This window comes from Cornus florida, unplaced genomic scaffold (assembly GCF_030987335.1).
Source record: "Cornus florida cultivar Cherokee Brave unplaced genomic scaffold, ASM3098733v1 CherokeeBrave_3.0.0_Hap2_Chr03, whole genome shotgun sequence".
Taxonomy (NCBI): Eukaryota; Viridiplantae; Streptophyta; class Magnoliopsida; order Cornales; family Cornaceae; genus Cornus; species Cornus florida.
In genome coordinates, this window is record NW_026775573.1 from 65,760,830 (window position 1) to 65,783,425 (window position 22,596).

Sequence of the window (22,596 nt, forward strand, 5' to 3'; positions counted from 1 at the left end):
AGAAGAATTGAGTGCTTATTTCATATCTCAAAAGGATGAATACAGTGGGAATATATAGTGTTCTCAAGAACACAAATTAAGAAAAGTAACAATTTATGAAAAGCAGTACTTATTCCCCAAATTAAGGAATAGCTAATCATTAGCTATATTCACGACATTGCGTTTAATTTAAATTTATCTGTTGAAAAGATAAGTGCTCGGATTGCTAACAATAGTTTTTATTGGAGAAACCCAAAAGCTGCACCTTGTGGATTATCCTAAATATTTTTTTCTGGAGCATTTTAGAAACAATGGGGCACTAGTCCAAAACCTGAATCTAAAGTCAATTGCCACTCATAAAAGCTGCACTAGTTATATATATATATATATATATATAAATTCAATTACTAGTTTTGTCTTTGGAAGAATTAGTGCTCATGTTGTTGATTTTTAATTATGTACCAGCAGTTACAATGCAGGGAAGAAACCTCTATTATTGATGTTCTCATGTTTTTTCTTGACTAGAATTTAATCAACGATTTCAGATGCATGCCTAGCTAGGGGGACTAAACGGAAACTGAGCCAGAGCACTCTTCTTCAGTTAAACTTCTGCTCAAGATCAAAAGTTAAAATTTGCTCCAGCAAGCCAGATCATATAGGGATTAGTTTCAATCAGATGGGTAGTGATAACATTTTTGTATGTGATGCCGTTCATAAATTGCATGATTTTGTTGGTATTGAAGAAAATGACAGTAGCCATTGCAAATCACCCTTAAATTCAGAGTATGTGATGCAACCACACATGGATGCTTCCATAGAAAGCTCAATCATTGATGACAGTATCTACTATGGGGTTGACTCGACTTTGGCATTGGCTGAAAATGAGACCCCTAACTATGAGATGGCTGAATCTCTGGACAGCATCTCTGGGGTGGTTCTTGAAACTTTCATCGTTGGCCGCCGGTTCAGTGATGAAATGGAGTTAAATCCTGGGGCAACCATCTCTCTTTTGAGAGATCCTGATAATGTTAAGGATCCCAATGCTGTGAAGGTTCGTTTCTTTTGGCTTTGCCATTCACGTTGATTTCAATTTATTATTTACTTTTGAAAGCATTATATGGTCCTTTGAGTCAGGTTCTTTCTGCTGATTCTGAATGCTGTAAAGTGCTTGGTTTTCTCCCTCGAGAGTTGGCTCAATATCTGTCTCCTTTAATGGACAACTATGGCTTGAGCTTTGAGGTATTATATCTCTTTCACCAGAATAAAAGTGGTTTCTGAAATTTTAAGCATTTTTTTCCATTTTAATCTAATTCTTGCGTCTGGCATGAGACGAGGATGCTGGTTAGAATCTCAGAAGTTAGGTTTGTCTCTAATCTTCCCCTCTTAGCAGTTTGTGTAGATGGGACATACATTGGGTCATGCACAAGCTTATGCTCGCATCTCTCCTTATCTCCCTCTTTGGATATCTTTTCAATACATAATATTCTTTCTGCATTAGCTCTATGCTTTTGCTATCTCTGTGGCTTTTTTTTTCCCCTTCTCCATTTTAGCAAATTGTATGATTGAACGTACTACCAATTCAGTGTCACTGAAGTGTAATGCTTCCTGCACGGTTAGGCGAATATAAAATTTGGCAAGCCCATAGTCTACGGCCTGTGCATAAGTTAAATACCATGACAGAACTATACACTTAGACATAATTATACGAATATCAAAATTGTATTGTGTCATAACATTATGTAAAGAAGTAAAAGGCTGAATGTGGCAAGATTGTGAGTATGATAAAATACAACAGTAATTATGAATACTCTGTGAACACAATCCACATGATGTTTCGCTACATGTACAAATATGAGATAGACAAAGGCCTTAGATAAAAGATTTGAGGTAGGAATTTTCCCCTATCAAAGAATATGCATTTCTTCAAGTGGCTCAAAAAGGGAAGAAATAGTTGTTGCTTGGTGATTTATAGGATAGCAAAAAAAAATTACAACTGGGAGTTTAAGGTGTGTTTTTTTTTTTTTTTTTTTTTTCCTTTTTCCTATTTTAATTTTTTCAGTTTGATATCCATTATTCATGTTACGGTTTTGGTTGTTTTCAGACATCTTTTTTGCAACATTCAGATTGGTGAGTGTTTTATTGTGTATTTTGCATCTCTGATCAACCTGGAGCTATGTTGAGATGTTGAATCTGAAATTTCCACTAAATTGAGGTTAAAAAGTGCCAACATTTATTTTAACTGCCAACTTTGTCTATTTCTAAAATAACTTACAGGTACATTTAAAATTTAGTACCCGTCTAGTTTTGCATTAGATTTTGTCATATATTTGTGGCCTCTAGAAAAATAGTTTTTCAAATATACTTTTATTTATATATTACCTTAAAAAGTTTGTATATCTGAAGAACGAGGTGGTAGTAAATAAGTAGTGGTAGCAAGAAGATCACTAAAGGGCCTATGTGGTATAACCTCCACCACCCAAAGGGGAGGATGAGGGTTCAAACCCCAAGTGGCTAGGTGCTGCTTACTTTCAAAGAAAGAGGGGGAAAAAAAAAGACCTACCTGGTGAGTTATAATTTGATACTTTATCAAAAAAAGAAGAGTAGATTGCTAGAATATCAGAAAAAATTATGCAAACATTTAGTGGTTAAATTTTTATTGAATCTTTCCTTTTTTATGTTTAAAATGTACTTTTATTCTTTTACAGTAAAGTCTTGAGGGTAATTCTCAGACAGATTTCTCAGGTTTTTTTTTTTTTTTTTTTTTGTTGCAAATCTTAAGGACCCTAATTTATCTCCCTGATTTTACCTTGGTGTGTTCACATTGCTACAAGCTCGCATGCCCTGCAATTTTCATTTTAACCTCCGCTAATTATTAAGTCAATGTTAGAACTTGTTTCCTGATTGTTATTCTAGCTCATTTGGTCGTCACAACAGGATAACTAGATTTAAGTTATCATGGCATTTTACCATGAGTTTGTCTTGTAGGGCTGTATAACTTCTGCTCCGAAACATGCTCTTGCTGTTGTTCCAATTCAGATTGCGTGTCAAAGCAAAATATCGTGTGCTGAAAAAGAAGATGATCTTCAGGTCTTCAAGTCCTTATGGAAACATTCTTTACGTGTTGTTGGATCCGCAAAAAGTTGTCCACCTAGCATGACAAAATATCAGCAGAACTTTTTGTTTTTAATACAGGAGGTTTTAAGGAGTTACTCTCATCTTTTCACATATGAGGAAAAGGTTTTCTTGGGTACCAATATTAATACTGGTGTCTTTTAAATTTATAATCTTTCTAAACGGATAAGCTTAAAATGGAGTTTTTGTGTTTTCTGTTGACAGAAACTTTCACCTCGCTTTCAGATGATAGTCAGAGGCTTTTTGTTCGACTTTATACACGAAAAGGTTTTATTCTGGCTGTGTCTAGTTAAATCTGTAGTATTCACAAATTACCATGTTCTTGCTCCTGTCCAAATTTATCATGCCAATGCTCATATACATCTATATACATATATATTTATTTGAGCTTATGCTTCTGAAATCTTTTTATTTTTTTTTTATTTTTTATTTTTTTTACTATTAATTTTTTATCACATAGAATGGTAAAAAATATACTAAAACTTTGAAAACATTTTTTATTTATCGACTGTAAGATTCTTTGTACTTTTTAGTTGCTACTAGTTGATACAAGGTTATCATGCAAAATGGCTAAAAGAATATCTAAATTTCTAGAACATTTATGTTCTTTTGTTTATTTATTTCTTTTTAAGGTGTCTTGTACTTGATTAGGGCAACTATATGTCATAGATATAACAGTAATTTAAGGAATAATATCTCTAGGCTAGAACTAAGTGATAACATAAATTTAGCTACGTGTCATTAAACTGTTTCTTAATGTATATATCATATAACTGTGACTCTTTTTCCATAAGAAGAAAAAAATTGTTAATAAACTATTAACATGAGAATATTTAGAGCATTTTGGGCATTACCCAGTGTATTTTGCTACATACAATGAACATGGTCTTATGAAAGGAAGGGTTGTTATCTTCTTATCAACTCTATATACTAACTAGTAGACTAGATCTATTACATTTTGAGCATTTAGGGATTACTAGTATATTTCCCAACATGCAATGAACACGGGTTTGTGAAAGATTGGGGGCTATCTTCTTATTGGTTGTATTAGTTATGTGGGGGCAGTATCTTCATAAAGATGTATGGAGTTTGGACAGTTCACACTACATTGTTTATCTGGCTTAGTTACAATTCTTCATTTTTTTTCTTTTACTCGTAAGAAGTAATGATTTAAAACTCTAAAAGGGTTAAATGGAGAACAATCCATGTATACACGTGGTAAAAAGTAATAATTTGCATTTCATTATTGATGTTGGTTTGCTTGAAAAAATGCGGTTGAAGTGTTCATGCTGCAGAATAGGCTTAATGATAGTCGGATACTTTCCTGTTCCTCCCTTAGAAAATGATATACTTTTTATTTTATTTTATTTTATTTTTTATTTTGCTTCAGGGCCATGGTTTCGGATGTCTAGTTTTTCCTATCCTGAAATCTCTGATTGCCAACATGCAGTCGAGGGACTTTCTGGTAATTCAGTTCTTTTACTTATTACTTTTAGTACCTTATCATTTTAATTTCCAAGTTAATGATGTGCTATGGCAATGGAAAAATTGTTTCTTTTCATATTGCAGCAACAGGCTATATTTGTTCCATCAAATCTAAGAATGAACTACGTGGTGGTGACTTGAAGGAAGTTCTTAATGTGCTTAATGTCTTTGAGCTACGTGAAATTTTGTGCGCGCTCAACAAGGTTTGCATTTAACTTACCCCTGCCTCCCCTTAAAATACTTATTCATTTTAGTTTCATTGATTATGTATGCATGTGTACATGATGCCTAGTAAAACCACTTTGTGCAAACAATCCAAAGGTTTGGTCTGTACCTCCCTCCCGACCACATTGCGTAATGGCTTTTGGCACTTACGTATCAGTCATGCATTAATTATTTGATGGGACATCTACTATTTTACCATGTTGAGAAGCTTAATTTTAAGCTAGTTGAAGGCTATGTTACATGAACTTGGTTAGGTGTCTGGTGCGGCTATGTGCCTAACTGTCAGATTTATCAAATCTCTAAACTCAAAGACATAGAGACATGGGTAAATATTCCTATACTTGAATATTTTTTATTTCTTTTATAGAGTAAAATAATGTTTCTACTCATTTTAAAAGCAATGGTGTAACAAAAGGAATACAATAAAGAGAGTTTTATGTACAATTGTATAATAAGCTTGAAATATTCTAGATGGTGTCCAACCTTTTGTGCCACATATCCCACATGTTCAAATGTTGAGTGTCCGACACTGATACATCATACATCACACATTTTTTTTAGACTCCATGTAACAATAGGTTGAAGGATGAACACATGGCCCTTCTATTCATCCTTGGTGATTATTAGGTTGAAGGATGAACACATGGCCCTTCTATTCATTCTTGGTGATTATTATGTTTTACATGAGTGACACGACTATGGGTTTATGTTGAGGTAACAATATTTATTACCTATATTTTGGTTAAATGCTTGCTTAACAAAAAAATGTTTAGTTAAAAGTTTTTATTAAAATCATTGAGCTCTAGATGAAATGCCATTTATTGGTAAGTTGTCTACTTTAGTGCATGTCCTACTATTGCATATATACATGGTCTTTCTTCCAAATAGCATGCACAGCCATGACACTTCATTAGTTGCAAGATATTAGGTGTTAGTGAATCCTGAATAACTAGTCTATTTCACGTTAGGTAATCCAATCTGTAGTCTAAAGGCTCTAAATTTACAACAATTTTTGTTTTCTGTTGCATTTTGTATTGATTGTTTGTAGCAGCATGCTATGCTAGGAAGCACGGACACACCTAAAAGGGCAAAGAATCTGTGTTGGACACGTGTAATGAATCACATATATATATAGTTTTGAATATTCAAACGCGCAGTGGACACGCCTCTGACACGCCATGGATACTGTTACCCAGATTATGACTCTAGAGGGAGGGAGGATTTTATAATATGGAACAATGAGAATGTATATAAAGTGAAGGCTTGGGTATTTCTGATAGCACACGTTTTCTTTCTTATAGCTTTTTGTAACTTTTTCATATAATGAATCACATATATATATATATATATATCTGCGCAAAGTGGATCTGAAGTAATCGGTTAGATCAACCAAGTAGTTGGGTAGATGATATCTAAAGCTCCATCTGATCGATTACATTCACCATCTAATCGATTACTTGGTCCATCTGATCGGTTAGATCAGGAATGTAACCGGTTACATTAGATCTGGAATAATTTCTCTTTTCTCTGTAATGTTCATCTGATTGAGTAGATGATGTTATCTAGTCGATTACATGAGTTCATCTGATCGATTAGATTAGTGAACTAACCGGTTAGATGAGGGAGAATGGTTTTATGAACTCCTTACTGTTTTGCTCATCTGATTGGTTACTTGTTGGCATCTGATCGATTACATGGTCTCATCTGATCGGTTACATGGCTAATCTAATCGGTTAGATTGTCAATCAAAATACATGCTCACTGTAATCCTCATCTGATCGATTACATGTGTGATCTGATTGATTAGATCACCTGAAAATTGATTTTTAATGAAATGATATGCATGCGTTTTGGAAAATCCTTTTTGAGCTTGTATCACCCGCTTCAGATTAATTGCTTTACATAATTTGTAACTCTCACCAGTCTAAGCTACCCCTTTGATGATGACTTGAATATCTTTAAGCTTCGTTTGCCAAGAATGATCTTTTGATTTGCTGTTATTGTTCAATGCCTGAAGCTTTCCTGTTATTGCAACACTTAGGAGAAAAAGTTAAATGCATTTCTTCTTTGTTTGTTATTATCAAAAGCATGGAGGAGGCCTTTGTGCCAACAATCTCCCCGTTTTTGATGATGACAAACATAGAAGCAAATCATGATGGGAAATTAAATATTGCTTCCCCTCAGTTTATGCATTCATTTAAAACAGATTTATTTATAACAATAAGCCGCATAAATGAGATAAGTAATAAAAGTCGCTGTAGTAAAAAGCAGCATAAATGAGATAAGTAATAAAAGCCGCTGTAGTAAAAAACAATTGCATTCTAACAATTTCCAAAAACATGTTTTTTTCCCCCTTTTGACATCAATCAAAAAGAATTACAAGGCGGGGTACAAAATAGATGAAACATAAGAACTCCTGTCACTTATCGGTGGAATCGTTGGAGTCATCGGTTGGAGGGTCTTTTGAAGTGGCTGGAGGAGGAACCTTGGTGGAGAGATTGCCGGAAGGGAACATCTGAAATTTATCAATGATAGCTTTCAAAAGATCCCGCATTTGCTCGAAGTGAAGGTTATTCACATCAAGGTGCCGCTCGATAAGCTCATAGACATTGTTAGCCCTTTGTTTGACAATGTCCAAATCAAAGGTCTGAGTGGAATGATTTTCGAGAATGGTAGACACGGTGGACTGAAGCATGTTCTCAAGGGTTGAGACACGAGATGCCAAAGTCTCAATAGTAGTAGTGCATGCTGCTGATTCATCTTGAGAGATATGGCGTCAATGGCCGCCATAGTCTGACTATGCTGTTCCTGGAGAAGCTACGTGAGAAGTGAGGAATCCGGGGATTGACTAGAGGATGGTGGAATCAGAGGAGTATCAAAAAAGAAGTCGTCTATGTTAATCTCCTGTTGAGAGGATGGTACTGTGGTGGATGAAGTGGGCTGCTGTGAAGATGAAGCAGAGGAGATTTTAACCCAAATGCCATTGATCTTTTTGGCATTCATGTTCTTCAAAATTTTAAGGCTGAATTTGTCTTCATCAGTGACATCCCGTTTCAGTATCGAGAGGAACTTTGAAATGCTTGAGGATGCGAGTGAGCATCATCCCGTAGGGAAGAGAGGCGACTTTGGTTTTGGGAGTAGAGCTTGAAGATGCTGGAGCGGAAGGTTTCATGAATTGAAGAATGTGATTGAACATGATATACCCCAAATTGAGCTTTCATCCTGTAGACAAGCACCACATAAAAAATATATCAAAGTGGGAGACGTGAGTCTGTCCAGCCCATGAGGCAAAATGGAGTAAAATATGGCATTATGAATGAGTCGGTTCTCTAAAGTGAGATCCGATGTAGTGATAGGAAAGGACTTAGGATTTGGGGGATTACCACATAGGATTTGGATTGCAGCTTCCTCATTGAAATCCGGGGCTTGAACGCGGGTTTTATGAACATAGATGCACTCGCTGTCATCTGCAAGACCCAAGATTTGATTCAACTGTTGATAGTTGAAACGAATATTAACCCCTTTTACACTCGAGCAGAGAAGAGGATTGTTGAACGCCAGTTGAGTATAGAATACTCGAAGCAATGTTGGATAGAAGGATTCGGAGATGGATATGAATGAATCCCATCTGAGAACTTTGAACCTCTGAAAGAAGGAGAGGCCTTCTGTAGTACATAGATCTTCGAGAAACACACGACCGTGTTCAATTTCTTGGTTCCTGAATTGTTCGTTGAATAGATCCTCTAAATGCTCTGGTAGAAAATCTGCGGTGAGGATGGGAGTAGAGGATGAAGGATTTGTGAGAGGATAACTGCGTGTCCTTTTTGCTCGACGTAGATCCATGGTTGGATCATAGTCTTCATCATCATTTCTAGGAGGATAAGTGACGGTCGGAGAAGATGTAGGGGGACGAGGGTTTCTTCCTCCTCGAGCACTGCGAGTGGCACGGGCTCGTGAGGGGCTGTGAGAAGAATTTCCTGAGAGATTTGTTCTTGCCATGGTAAAGATGATGGTCGGAAGAGAAGAAGAGGAGAAGGATGGAAGAGAGAGGTGGCCGGCGGTGAGAGAGAAATGGAAGAGAGGGATGTGAGTGAGGGAAATGATCGAGTAGATGGGAATAGAAAACAGTACCTTTTTATAGAAAATACCATCTAATCGATTAGATAAGAGCATCTAATCGGTCAGATTATATTATATCTAATCTGATCGATTAGATGATAGCATCTAATCGGTCAGATTAGATCTAAATCTAATCTGATCGATTAGATCAACTCATCTACTCGATTAGATGAAGAAATTTAAAAAAAAATTGAAAATGCATCTAACCGGTTACATACTTGGTCTGTACGGGTGGAGACGCTTAGTGACTTGCCTCTGGAAATCTCATCTAATCGGTTAGATTATGGATATAATCGATTAGATGCCATCATGTGAGCGCACAAATGACAGTCTACTCGAGTAGATGGAGAACTTTTGAGAAACTTGTTTCAATCATTCCCAGTTCTCTGCGAATTTTAAAAAAGCGATCTTCAGGGAGTGGTTTAGTGAAAATATCAGCTAGTTGATCCTCAGTTTTGATAAATATAAGTTCAATATCCCCTTTTGCAACGTGATCACGTAAAAAATGGTGCATAATCTCGATATGCTTGGTTTGAGAATGCAGTATAGGATTTTTGGAGATATTTATGGCACTTGTATTATCACATCTGATGGGAATATTATCAAACATAAGCCAAAATTTTCAAGTTGCTGTTTGATATACAATGTTTGAGCACAGCTATTTCCTGCTGCTATGTATTCTGCAGTAAACAAGGCAACGGAATTTTGTTTCTTGCAAGACCAAGACACTAATGAGTGCCCAAGAAAATGACAAGTACCACTTGTGCTTTTTCGATCCATTCTACATCTTGCAAAGTCAGCATCTGAATAGCTAACAAGTTCAAAAGATGTGTGAGAGGGAAACCATAGACCAAAATTTATTGTACTGCATAAATATTTGAGGATGCGTTAACAACAAATAGATGAGATTCTTTGGGACAAGATTGAAATCTAGCATATAAGCATACACTGAACATAATATCAGGTCTACTAGTTGTTAAGTAAAGAAGACTATCAATCATCCCTCTATATTTCTTTATGTCCACTTCCTTTCCTTTTTCATCCTTATCAAGTTTTAAGGATGGACTCATGGGAGTCTGAGCATGTTTGTTGTCCTCCAAACCATATTTCTTTAGCACATCTTTCACATACTTTGATTGGCAAGCTCCTAGAGTGAATAGAGTTTTGTGCAAACTATACCAAATAATTTGATTAATCAATAAATAGCATTTGACAGTGAATTGATTGACTAAAGCATGCAAGTAATTTAGAGGATGAAATTAATCACAGTATAAAGTAGAGAGAGATAGAGAATTGCAAACACTTGACACGACGATTTTAGCGAGGTTCGGTAACTCCTCCTCCTCGGCTCAAGATCCCTCTTAAGACTTCCCAAAACCACTAAGGCACCTCCTTACGGGTGGAGAGCAAACCGGTACAAGAAGCACTCCGCTTCTCTTCTTCTTGCTAAGAGAACAAATCTCTCTTAGTCTTCTGCTGGGTTTATTCAACCCTTACAAATGATAGAATAAAGTTGAAGCTTATTACAATCTCTCAAAGATGTGATATGAATATCAAAAGCTCACAATCCTATAGCAAAGTAAGATACAGCAGAGATCTAAGCTCAATAGGATTTTATAGTATGAAACAATGAGAATGTACATAAAGTGAAGGCTTGGGTATTTCTGATAGCACACGGTTTTTTTCTTATAGCTTTTTGTAACTTCTTCATATAATGAATCATATATATATATATATATATATATATATATATATATATCTATGCAAAGTGGATCTGATGTAATCGGTTAGATCAACCAAGTAGTCAGTTAGATGAGATCTAAAACTCCATCTGATCGATTACATTCGCCATCTGATCGATTACTTGGTCCATCTGATCGGTTAGATCAGGAATGTAACCGGTTACATTAGATCTGGAATAATTTCTCTTTTCTCTGTAATGTTCATCTGATTGAGTAGATGATGTTATCTAGTCGATTACATAAGTTCATCTGATCGATTAGATCAGTAAACTAATCGGTTAGATGAGGGAGAATGGTTTTATGAACTCCTTACTGTTTTGCTCATCTGATTGGTTACTTGTTGGCATCTGATCGGTTACATGCCTAATCTAATCGGTTAGATTGCCAATCACAATACATGCTCACTGTAATCCTCATCTGATTGATTACATTTGTGGTCTAATCGATTAGATCACCTGAAAATTGATTTTTAATGAAATGATATGCATGCATTTTGAAAAATCCTTTTTGAGCTTGTATCACCTGCTGTAGATTAATTGCTTTACATAATTTCTTACTCTCACCAGTCTAAGCTACCCCTTTAATGATGACTTGAATATCTTTAAGCTTTGTTTGCCAGGAATGATCTTTTGATTTGCTTTATTGTTCAATGCCTGAAGCTTTCCTGTTATTGCAACACTTAGGGGAAAAAGTTAAATGCATTTCTTCTTTGTTTGTTATTATCAAAAGCATGGAGGAAGGCCTTAGTGCCAACAGATACGTTTCCGACACGTGTGTTGCATTCTTGAGGATTTTTAAGAAAGGTTTGTTAAAGTGTAAATATGAGGAATTGTTTAATAACTTCCCATAATATGGTCATCGTTACATAATTACTTAAAAGTTGTTTTTTATAAAACAATTTTATATTAAAATAATCATATATTTAGGCTTATATTTTATTTCAAAAATTTAGACTCTTGCGCAATCAACTTTGGCTCTCTCTTGTTCTCCTCCTACTGACCATGCTTCGCTGGCAGTGGATGATCTCTCTCTCTCTCCTCTTCATCTTCTTATTTTCTCTCTTCACAAACCATTGATTATTCTTTTGTTCCTTTCACAACAATATTTTTCATCATTTCCATGCATGAATTCCTTCTCTTCTATGGATTCTTACCTTTATTTTTACATTTGAACTAAACCCTAATTATTTTTCTAATTTTTTTCATTAGAAGGTTGATAAAAAATAATATTACTCTTAATTTCTTAAAGTATAACATCATATATATAATATTTATTAATCGCCGTGTCCCCGCCGTATCCGTTTCCTAATATTTTAGAATTTGCCATGTCCGTGTCTCGTATCCGTGTCCCGTATCCATTTCCATGCTTCTTAGATGCTATGTTTTACTTATAAATTATGATACAGTGCTTCTGCAAGGTCAGTCTATAATCCAGGTATGGTTGATTTTGTTGACATAAATGAAATTACTCGCTTTCACCTACTCTTATCATGTTTTGATTTGTTGATGGAATTTTATCTAATGATTTCTTCTTCTTCTTTATTCATTGTTTGTTTATTATTTATTTTAGCTACTTAGCCAATGACTTGCTTGGATCAATTTAAAGAGAGATGTTCTTGACACCACTTTCTTCTTTTCCATTTGCCCTAGCACATTGTTTTCTTGTTTGTGTATGTTTGCTTGTTTTTCTTTTTTTAGAAACTAAATGCATAACTGTTTAATTCATTTCTGAGTCACCTTTCATAAAATCTTTATATTCCATGGAGCATTATGGTTGGTTCCTCTCAAGTTTGGTTGAATTCCATAATTTTTGCTCCTAAAGTTAATTGGCTTTCGATGACTACACAGCAAGAGACCTACTGTGTGGACAGATACGGGTCAGATATTCATTATATACCTGCAATATATATTTCACATACTTTGAATATGCTGACTAGTTTACTCTTGATTGAAGTTCACATGATCTGATGGGTTGATGACATGTGGCAGCCTCTGATGTCAACCCTTTGGACACTGGAAACCAGAGCTCTCCGTTGCAATGCCATAGAAGGCATTCCTACCCCATGGATGTCTCTCAAGGATGTCCTTCAAGGAGCGCATGTTGAGGCATAGGAACATAGAAATTTGAACATGGCCTTTTCTCTTAAGGATTCGATGTGTGACTGTGCCTTGGTGGTATGATCTCGCCTTTGACCATAGAGAGAGAAAAAAACAATGATGTTTCTTGGACAGATGTCATGCTTAGTTGGTTCCACTCTGCATAAGCTTGTCATCAACATGCTGGCGCAGTTGCATAGGTGCAGTTTAAATAGGCCTGCAAGTTGACAATTATACCTTGGACCTCTATACAAGGATCTTTAGCCTTGTCCATTGCTAAATGTGCATTTTTGACATGTCACATGTGCATATAAGGATTCCAGGTAATCCCTATATGAATGCATTCATACAAATCGGGAATCCTGCACCACCTAAGGATCAACACGCTAATGACTAACTTTCACTGCTGACAATTAATGACCTCTGTATAAGGAACTTTAGCCTTGTCCATGGGTTAATATCCTGATTGTTAGTGTCCTTAAAATCATGAATCATGCCTTCTATGTCTGCTTTTCTCTCTGTCTATGTTTCTCTACAAGAGAGTCACCACACTAATGACTGTAACTTCCACTTTTGACACATCACATGTGCATTGAAGGATTCTAGGTATCCCTATATGAATGAATGCATACAAGAATGTGTGTAGACGTACTGAGTGACATATTTACATACCTAATTAAATGCATAACCACATGGATGCTGTAATGTTCCTCAATTTTCCATTTTTTGGGCATTTTTCGAAATTTCTGATTTATTTATTTTTGTGCCTCGTTTTGCGTGACACGAAGGTTCCGAGAGTGATTTGGGCTGGGAGGTCCTGGGTGGGTCCCGCACCCGGATTTTCACACTCGGGATTATTTTTCGGGGTCATTGCATTTTATATTATGTTATTTGGAGCGTATTTATGTGGTTATATGCTTAATTGTATCATGTTTAGTGCATATATATGAGAAAAGGGGCATTTTAGGCATTTCTTGGGTCAAAGTGAACCCCACATTTTGACTAAGGAATTAAAAATGGACTAAATGACCAAAAGTTGGTCATTCGTTTTCTTCTTCTTCCACTGAAATTGCACTCTCTCTCTCTAAAGTTGCAAGTTTCAAGCTTCTATTTCATCATCTTCCCTTATGATTTGAACTTTGCCATAGAAGGCTATGGCAAAGTTAACAAGCACGACGAGGGCTACGATTTGATCGGAGCCGATTTTCATTTGCGCCACTTTGGGATTTTCAAAAATTTGGGGCAAGCTTGGGGTTTTCTCTCAATTTTTGAGGTAGGGGTTCCTAAGACTTACAACCTTTGCTCTTGGTGAATTTCCCCTCTTTGAAATTTTGTTATGACATGTTTAGATGCGAATTTTGTTTATGGTTATTAGAATTTATAATTATGTGAAGCATGAAAAGGTGTTCTATGTGGCAAAGGCGTTAAATTGCATGTTTATTTTAATTATTGTGAAGGTATGTGCTTGGTTGATATATTGAGAGCATGATAATTGTTGTGCTTAATTACTCCCAATGCATGCAAGTATGGTTGTAAATTTAATGTAAGAGGATCCATGTTGACATGACATTGAAATTTATGTATCATTCATTACATTGACATTGGGTGAGGAATGGGGATTGATTTTGAATGGAAGGTAGATTTTGAAAGGAAAAATGGATTTTAAGAAAGTTTGTGAAAACCCGAACAGCAAGGAGTTACCTTGCGTCCGTGGCGTTAATGGAACCTAGAGGGGACGTAGGGAGACTGCCCTACACGTGGTTGAGTTGCCTAGGCCCCAAATGACGCTAAGGACCTTAGGTTAGGATAGTTAGCCAATCCTCCTCTCGTGGTGCCAGAGAGTCACCTCGGGCTGGGTTACATTAACTGTTTGACGGTTACGGTGTTGGAAAATATTTTTGGAAAAATGGGGAAAGACATTGGCATTGCATTTCATTGCATTTACGGGACTTGGATTATATGATGATTATTTGTTTCCCCAAATTAAGCATGATCCTATTTCCTTTATCCTATCCTTTTTATTGGATTCACGGGATTATTAAGGAGTGTGTTTTAGACACCTCCTACTGAGCTGTTGTGCTCACCCCTTTATTTGAGGCTTAAAGGCCCAAACTTGTAATCCTATTCTTTTGGGGACTACTTTGATGTATATGGGATAATGAATGTTAATTCAATGCAAGTCTAAGGCTATAAGCTATGTTTACATTTTGAGATGATTTGAGTGCTTTATGATCCACATGATATCTATGTTGATGTTGAATGCAAATAATTGGCAATTTATATTTGTCGTGAGTTGGGACTTGGGACAGGGCATTGAAGGTCAAATGACCAAAGGAAAGGACGGGGTAGGACTTGGGAACAGAAAAGGGCAAAAGCCCATTTTCTGATGGAGCCAGAGCGCTCGGAGCAGGTGTCCGAGTGCTCGGCTAGCATCCCTCGCACGCGCAGGCCTGCTCTGCGGGCGCGCAGTGGGGCACCTTGGGTGCCCTCTGAGAGCTCGGAAGGGACAGGCTGAGCGCTCTGAGCAGGTGACCTTGCTGTTTTTTTTTTTTTTTTTACCTTTTTCATTCACTCCGAGCTTCATCGTGTGGGTCCTACATGACCTTTAGGATGTACGGGACCCTATGGTCGTGTCCGGTAATGAGTAGAATGGCCTAAAAGGTCATTTTTACCCTTTTAAGCCCTAAAACGGGCGACTTCACAGCAATATGTTTTCCTTCAATTTCAAGTGTTTCCAAATGACCATTTTATGACTTAGAAGGTAGTTATAAGGCTCCCTATGCGTTGCACGGTCCAAAATGACCAAAATACCCTTATAACCCTAGTTGGACTGGTTTAAGGATTTAGTTGATTCTTTCAACCATAAGTGAACCAAATTGATTAGTAAGGAGTGTTAAGACATTATTATGGTCTTTAGTACGCAGTATTGGTCAAATAGACCATTTTACCCTTGGGTGGTTCCGGGTTGGGTCATGACCCGGTTAAGGTTTCGGGTCCCGGGTTTGGGTCGTTACAGATACAAACACAAAGGCACACTATTGCTCATTACTTTTTGTGAAACATGCATATTACATAATAGACTAACATTTTGCTCACACACACACACACACATATATATAAAATATTTGGAGTGCTTGTTGAATTGAATTTTTTGTAGTTTCTTGCAAGAAAATGTTAAAATTGATGTAAAGTAAAAATACAAATTTCATGCTATAGCATCAAAATTTGTGGAAGCTTCTCTCTCTCCCTCTCTCTACATGTATATATATATCTCTTTTTTCTATTTCTCTTTTGACTCTTTTATTCTTTTGTTGGACAGGAAAGCTTCTTCATCACATTTCTATAACAAGCACCCAAATCATCATTTGCATCTACTAGATTTATACATCCCTTTAATCCAATCTTTATTTGCCTTCTTTTTGTCAAAATATTGCTTAGCATTAATGATGAAGCTTAACTTTTAAGTAAAATTTTGAAGTATGAGTTTCATATATTAGGATGACATGATTAAAACTGGTGATTACTATTTAACTTTATAAGTAAAATTTTGAAGTATGAGTTTCATATATTAGGACGACATGATTAAAACTGGTGATGACTGTTTAAGTGTTTTTCTGCTTCTAAGTCATTGTTCTTCTGCAATCATTTTTCTTAGCTTGATATAGGTTTTGGGGAGCCTAATGAGGCAAAACCTTGGTTACACTGCTTGGTATATTCTTGCACACATTTGGAGTTAAACAGAAGCATTGCATTAAAAATTATAGTTTGTAACCCGTATAAAGGCATGCATAAGCAGATTTTTGGAGTTCTTGGTCAAGATATATTTTGCTACACTTGTGAATTATCTTTTAGCAATCAATTTGCAGATTAAATTTATTTTTACTTTCTTACTCATGAGAGTTATGCTCTTAGGAAGTGGTATTTTGATTTGCTTTTTCTTTTTTGGTTGTTCTGCTGATGAGTCATTTACAATTTTTTCATTTTCTTTTCTTATATTGGGGCTTTAGAAATGTAATCGCAGTACAAGAAAGCAGGATTATATTGCAACCCTTATTTCTCTATATGAAGATGGCTTATGGTATAAATGATTCTTTTTTTATTTCTTTATTTTTTTTTTTACTCAGTTCATTAATTAATGTAGTATGTCTTATGTTCTACTTTTCCATTTTGTTCTTCAATTGTTTGATCATGTAGCCCGCTCCTGCCAAGTGAGGTTCTGAAGAAAACAGAAGCATGTGTTCGAATATCTTCAACAGCTGAGTACCTTATTTGGCGTGCTGAGGTGAGTCCCTTATTTGGTGTGCGAAGCGATTTATTGAAACTTCATGAAGTGTTAGCTAACCTTGGATCTAATTTTACATTTTAAATTTTTTTCTGTTAATTTACTGCTTCATACAGAGGCTTTTCTTCCTGAACGGAGAGCAGGATCTGTCAGCTTTTCTACTTGTGGATCTGGGGGTTGTCAAGTATCCTAAGTACACATGTATAATCTCAGGCCAAATATTCTCAGAAAGACAGGACTTGCTTTCTTATGAAGAGGTATTGATGTATTTCTATGCAGAAACTTGAGATATTTTGTTAGCTTTACCAGATGTAGTATTCAATTATTACAGGCTCTTGAAGTGGCACAAATTATGGACGAATCCCTTAATGAAAACAACTTTGAGTTGGTCTTAAGATGCATAGAGATATCTGACTCCCGTTTACCCAGCTCTTCTACGGAGGCAACTCAATCTTCAAGTACTGAATCAATGGCTACTTTTCTTTCATGCTTTTCAGCTTCGTGGGTATACTCAAAGGTGGTTTTGTTGGGTGTTTCCTTTCTTGAGCATGAGCATAGGTATGTTCAGAAGTGCTGGTCGTGTTAACTGCTTTCTCCAATGCTTGTCATATTGAACTGATCCATGGGCTGACATTTTTCTTATTTTTTCTGTCCTTTTATTTATGTTTCAAGTATTATGTGAATTATGACATCAATTTTGCACTGGTCATCAAATGCAGTTAAAAGTTTAATAGAGGCTGGAATTGCATTGATATTTCTCAGTCCATGTAATAAGAAATATCAATTCAATTAAACTCAACTCAATTAAGCTTCGTCTCAACTATTTGGGGTCCGCTACATGAATACTTTTTCCTATTATTCTATGAACGTAAATTCTAATAATAATAAGAGAAGAAATACAAGATAGAATGAATAGGATAAATTACTCATTCACAGCTCTAGTATTTATATAGTATAAAAAGAGCACATGTTAATATTACAAGAAAGAAAATTAAATATAATTAATCCAAATTCTATGCCTAGACATATATGTAAATAAAGTCAAACTCCATGATTTAAGGATATCATATCTTAGCTAATATGATAAGTCATACCCCATGATTTGTGGCTATCATATATCTTGGCTAGCAATAAGAAATACATCTCAACTTCCAAAAAAATCTCAACTTCCAACAAAAAAAAAAAAAAAAAAAAAAAAAAAAAAAAGGTTTTTGTTCTTCTTTTTCTTCTTTCCCTCAATTGTTCTTGAACAGCAGGTAGAGCAAATGTATGGATTCAGTTGAAATTCAGGTCTAGGATGATTAAGGTTTGAACTTTGAAGAAGAAGAAAGAAGGGAAATAATAAGAAGAGGAAAGGGTGTAAAGGGTTTTAGGCTATGGCTGATATCTCTACATCCATGTATTTATATTAGTAAAAAATGAGATTTCCAATAGTACCCGACGCGGTAAAATCCTGCTAATTACATTCATTACACAAATATTCCCACATATTCCAACCCTGCCCTTCAAGTTGGTGCATAGATATCTCTCATGCCATGCCCAACTTGCTTATAATAGAATGGAAGGAATTACAACTCAAACCCTTGGTGAACACATCAGCTAATTGTTCTTTGATTTCATGAAGGGCATACAAATCATTCCATTATTCAACTTTTCCTTGATGAAGCGTCTGCCAGTCTCGATATGTTTCTTTCTATCATGTTGGACCGGGTTATGCACAATACTAATGGCTGTTTTGTTGTCACAATAAAATCTCATAGGTCCATCATCTTTAATACCCAAATCACTCATCAAGGTCTGCATCCACATGAGTTCACATACTCCATGAGCCATGTAAAGGTGCAATAACCAGAGGTGTCCATCTATGATCAACCGATCTTACCCTATTTGCGGTAAAAGCCTCCATCTTCAAATGTCCATGACTAGAGCAAACCTCAGGGGAGGTCTTTAGCTTTTAAGATTTCTTGGATTCCTTTGGCTGTGTACCCTCTTGTTCTAAAGCTTTTATTTTGCTAAATAATATATTTTTCTCTTCCTTAGTTTAGCAACTAGAATTGTGGAATTAGCTAGTTCTAAATATCCTTTTCAGATTCAAGTTCCATTGCTTTTAATTTATCAAACAATTTAGAAATTTCCAATTTTAGGTTGAGAACATCAGTATATGATTCAGCAAAATTAAGCCTACGAACGTGTCTTCTTAAGTATCAAATTTTGATTCATTATTACATGGTTTAGAATTTATCATTTCACTATTAGAGGCATCACAAGTAAGATAATCATTCTTATGGAAATTTATCTCTGTTTCACATTTAGTATCCTTCCTTTCCTTTGTTTCCTCTCCTTTTTCTTTCCTTTCTTTCATTTCCTTTTTCTTCTTTCTTTCATTTCCTTTTTCTTCCTTTTCTTTCTCTCCTCACCAGGTTATTGTTCTGGACAATTAATTGGCTAGAACGGGCGAATGGGGAGAAGTCAGCGTCAACCCTCTGAAATTTGCTCCTTGGGTTGAGGTTATGCTCCACACTATAAGTAGAAATATAAAAAGAAGAAAAAATGAGAAAATTGTGTAAAGACTTGAATGAGATGAATCACTCATTCATAGCTCTAGTATTTATAAATAAAAAGAGCACATGCTCATATTACAAGAAAGGTAACTAAATCAAATCTAAATCAAATCACAGCATATTATATAGCATAATCAAATCTCTGTTAATATGGTAAGTCATTCCATAAATCGTGGCTATCATATATGCTAACCCTCTCCCTCAAGTTGGTGCGTGGATATCTGAAACGCCCAACTTGGACAATGCATTCTCAAACACAATCTTGCGGACGCCCTTTGTAAGAATGTTTGCAAGCTGCTGAGAGCTTGTGACAAATGGAGTGCAAATTTGACCAGAGATGATCTTCTCTCGAATGAAGTGACGGTCTACCTCTATATGCTTAGTCTTGTCATGCTGAACGGGATTTGCTGCTATGCTAATGTCGTAGTAGAGTGAGAATGGAAGTGACGCTGGATGGCACAAGTCTGTCATCAAGGTTTTCAACCATAACAACCCACATACCCCAAGAACCATAGCCCTATATTCTGCCTCTGCACTAGATCGAAGACAACATCTTGCTTCTTGCTGCGCCAAGTAACCAAGTTACCAACAATAGTGGTACAATAACCCAAAGTTGACCTCCTATCTGAAACTGATCCTGCATAATCAGCATCTTTCCAAGCCTCAACACGTAAGTGACCATGATTGGCAAACAAAATACCACGGCTCGGACACCCTTTTAAGTAGCAAAGGATCCAAATAATTGCATCAAGGTGAGGGGTACGAGGAGAGTGCATGAATTGATTCACGACACTCACGGCATAAGCAATGTCAGGTCGATTCATGGATAAATAGATGAGCTTCCCCACAAGTCGTTGATACTGACCAACATCTGACAACAACTCCTCAGAATCAGCCAACCAATGATTCTGCTCAATCGAAAGTCAAGAAGCAGAAAGCAAGTCAAGAACATACTTGCCTTCAGAGATGAAAATGCCAGCCTTGAAGCGAGCTACCTCAATGCCCAAGAAGTATCGTAGGGGACCAAGATCCTTAATTTCAAACTGACGGCCAAGATAGCTCTTAACCTCGGCAACAATTGTATCATCTCTGGTAAGAACAATATCATCGACATACACAATGAGAGCAATTGTCTTACCGCCTGAATGACGTAAAAACAAGGTATGATCAGCTGCACTTTGATGGAAACCAAACTTGAGTATGGCAGTGCCAAAGCGATTAGACCAAGCTCGAGGAGACTGCTTGAGGCTACAGAGAACGACGAAGACGACATACCATACCAGAATGAGCAGAAGAATGAAAGCCCGGAGGAGGAACCATATTCACCTCCTCCTGCAAATCACTATTGAGAAAGGCATTCTTGACATCTAACTGAAATAGAGGCCAACATCGAATCGCAGCAACGGAAAATAATACACGGATGGTATTCATCTTGGCAATAGAGGCAAAAGTCTCCTGATAAGCTATGCCATAAGTCTGAGCATAACCATTGGCACCTTGTAACGAGCAACTGACCCATCTGGACTATGCTTAACTGTAAACACCTAACGACAACCCACAACCTTTCGTCCAATAGGAAGCGGAACCATGTCTCAAGTCTGATTTTTCTCAAGTGCTTGTAGTTCTTTTGTCATAGCATCATGCCATTGAGGTTGTGCTAGTGTATCTGCAACAGTAGAAGGAAGAAGAACTGAGGCAACAAAAACAAGAAAACTCCGATAGGAGGGTGAGAGAGCACAATCAGAAACAAAATTAGAAATAGGGTATGTACAAGAACGTTTATACTTTCGAAGAGCAATGGGGCGATCATCAAGCGAAACAATAGCTTAAGAAGGCAGAGCTGGTGTCAAAGGAACAGGGCAGTCGATCGTGGGAGTAAAAGCTTGTACCTGTTGTCTCCGACTATAAACCTGTGGAAAAGGAACAATTCCCCTTGCTGGAGGGGTATCACGAGGAGGAATCATAGAAGACGGAACAGGTAATGGCAGAGGAGTTGAAGACGAAAGAAGGTGATCATCCATTATATTCAATGGGAACCATTCACTTTGAGAACCAATTGAACCGTTATAGTATGATGTATGCGCAAAGAAAGAAACATCAATGGATATAAACCGCCGACGACTGGGAGGATGGTAACACCTATAACCTTTTCGAGAGTGAGAATAGCCCAAAAACACACACTTCAAAGCCTTAGGGTCAAGCTTTGTACGAGTCTGCCCCAACTACTGAAAAGCACATTTTTGAAGACTCGCGGAGAAATTTTAAAAAAATTAATGAATTGGGATGTAAGATTGAGAGTGGGGCTGCAAAGTTAAGAACCCTAGGAGTCCTATTAATGATGTAAACAGCTGTAAGAACTGCATCTCTCCAAAATGATTAGGGAACATTCATGCCAATGTAGATTGCTCTGGCTAAGTCAAGGATGTGGTGATTCTTTCTCTCAGAACGGCCATTCTACTGACGAGTTTTAACATTAGCCATCTGATGCTCAATCCCAAATTCTGTACATAACCGCTGTACCTCCCCATAAGTGTACTCCGTACCTTAGTCAAATCTGAATTTTTTAATAATATTGAGTCTAAACCATTGTCATAAAATTTTAAAAAATGGTGTACACCTCATTTTTTGTTTTCATAAGATAAACCCATGTAACATGACTATGATCATTAATGAACAACATGAAATATCGAAATCCAAGACTAGAAGTAACTGGGTAAGGACCCACATATCTAAATGAACAAGATCAAAAAGTGTTAAAGCAGATTTATTACTACTAGCAGGATAATTGGAACGAATATGTTTAGCCATATGACATGTCTCACAGGATAAATCTGGCACTGCCACGCTACAAAATAAGGAAGGAAATAAATGTTTTTATTGAAGATTTAATGGAGGAATCAGTGGAGAAAAATCTTTCAGTAATTGATGTTGTTTCCTATTATTGAAGATTTGGTGTTACTAGAGGAATCAGTGGA

General features: G+C 36.4%; 1 protein-coding gene across 4 annotated transcripts in view; it reads left to right on the forward strand.

Moving 5' to 3' along the window:
* Window positions 1-22,596, forward strand: part of LOC132300701 (fanconi-associated nuclease 1 homolog) — a 55,498-nt gene that overhangs the window by 9,827 nt on the left and 23,075 nt on the right. For 2 of the 4 annotated variants that reach the window (XR_009480535.1, XM_059797900.1), the window contains exons 3-12: window positions 525-1,030; window positions 1,114-1,218; window positions 2,965-3,226; window positions 3,316-3,378; window positions 4,502-4,576; window positions 4,681-4,799; window positions 16,786-16,856; window positions 16,973-17,060; window positions 17,177-17,317; window positions 17,392-17,618. Coding sequence is in view for 3 of the 4 variants with exons in the window: in XM_059797900.1 (XP_059653883.1) it covers window positions 525-1,030; window positions 1,114-1,218; window positions 2,965-3,226; window positions 3,316-3,378; window positions 4,502-4,576; window positions 4,681-4,799; window positions 16,786-16,856; window positions 16,973-17,060; window positions 17,177-17,317; window positions 17,392-17,618 (1,657 nt within the window). In the remaining variant the exon portion in view is untranslated. Of the gene's footprint in view, window positions 1-504; window positions 1,031-1,113; window positions 1,219-2,964; window positions 3,227-3,315; window positions 3,379-4,501; window positions 4,577-4,680; window positions 4,800-16,785; window positions 16,857-16,972; window positions 17,061-17,176; window positions 17,318-17,391; window positions 17,619-22,596 lie in introns of all 4 variants that reach the window. The other 2 variants (XM_059797901.1, XM_059797902.1) reach the window with 2 other exon arrangements.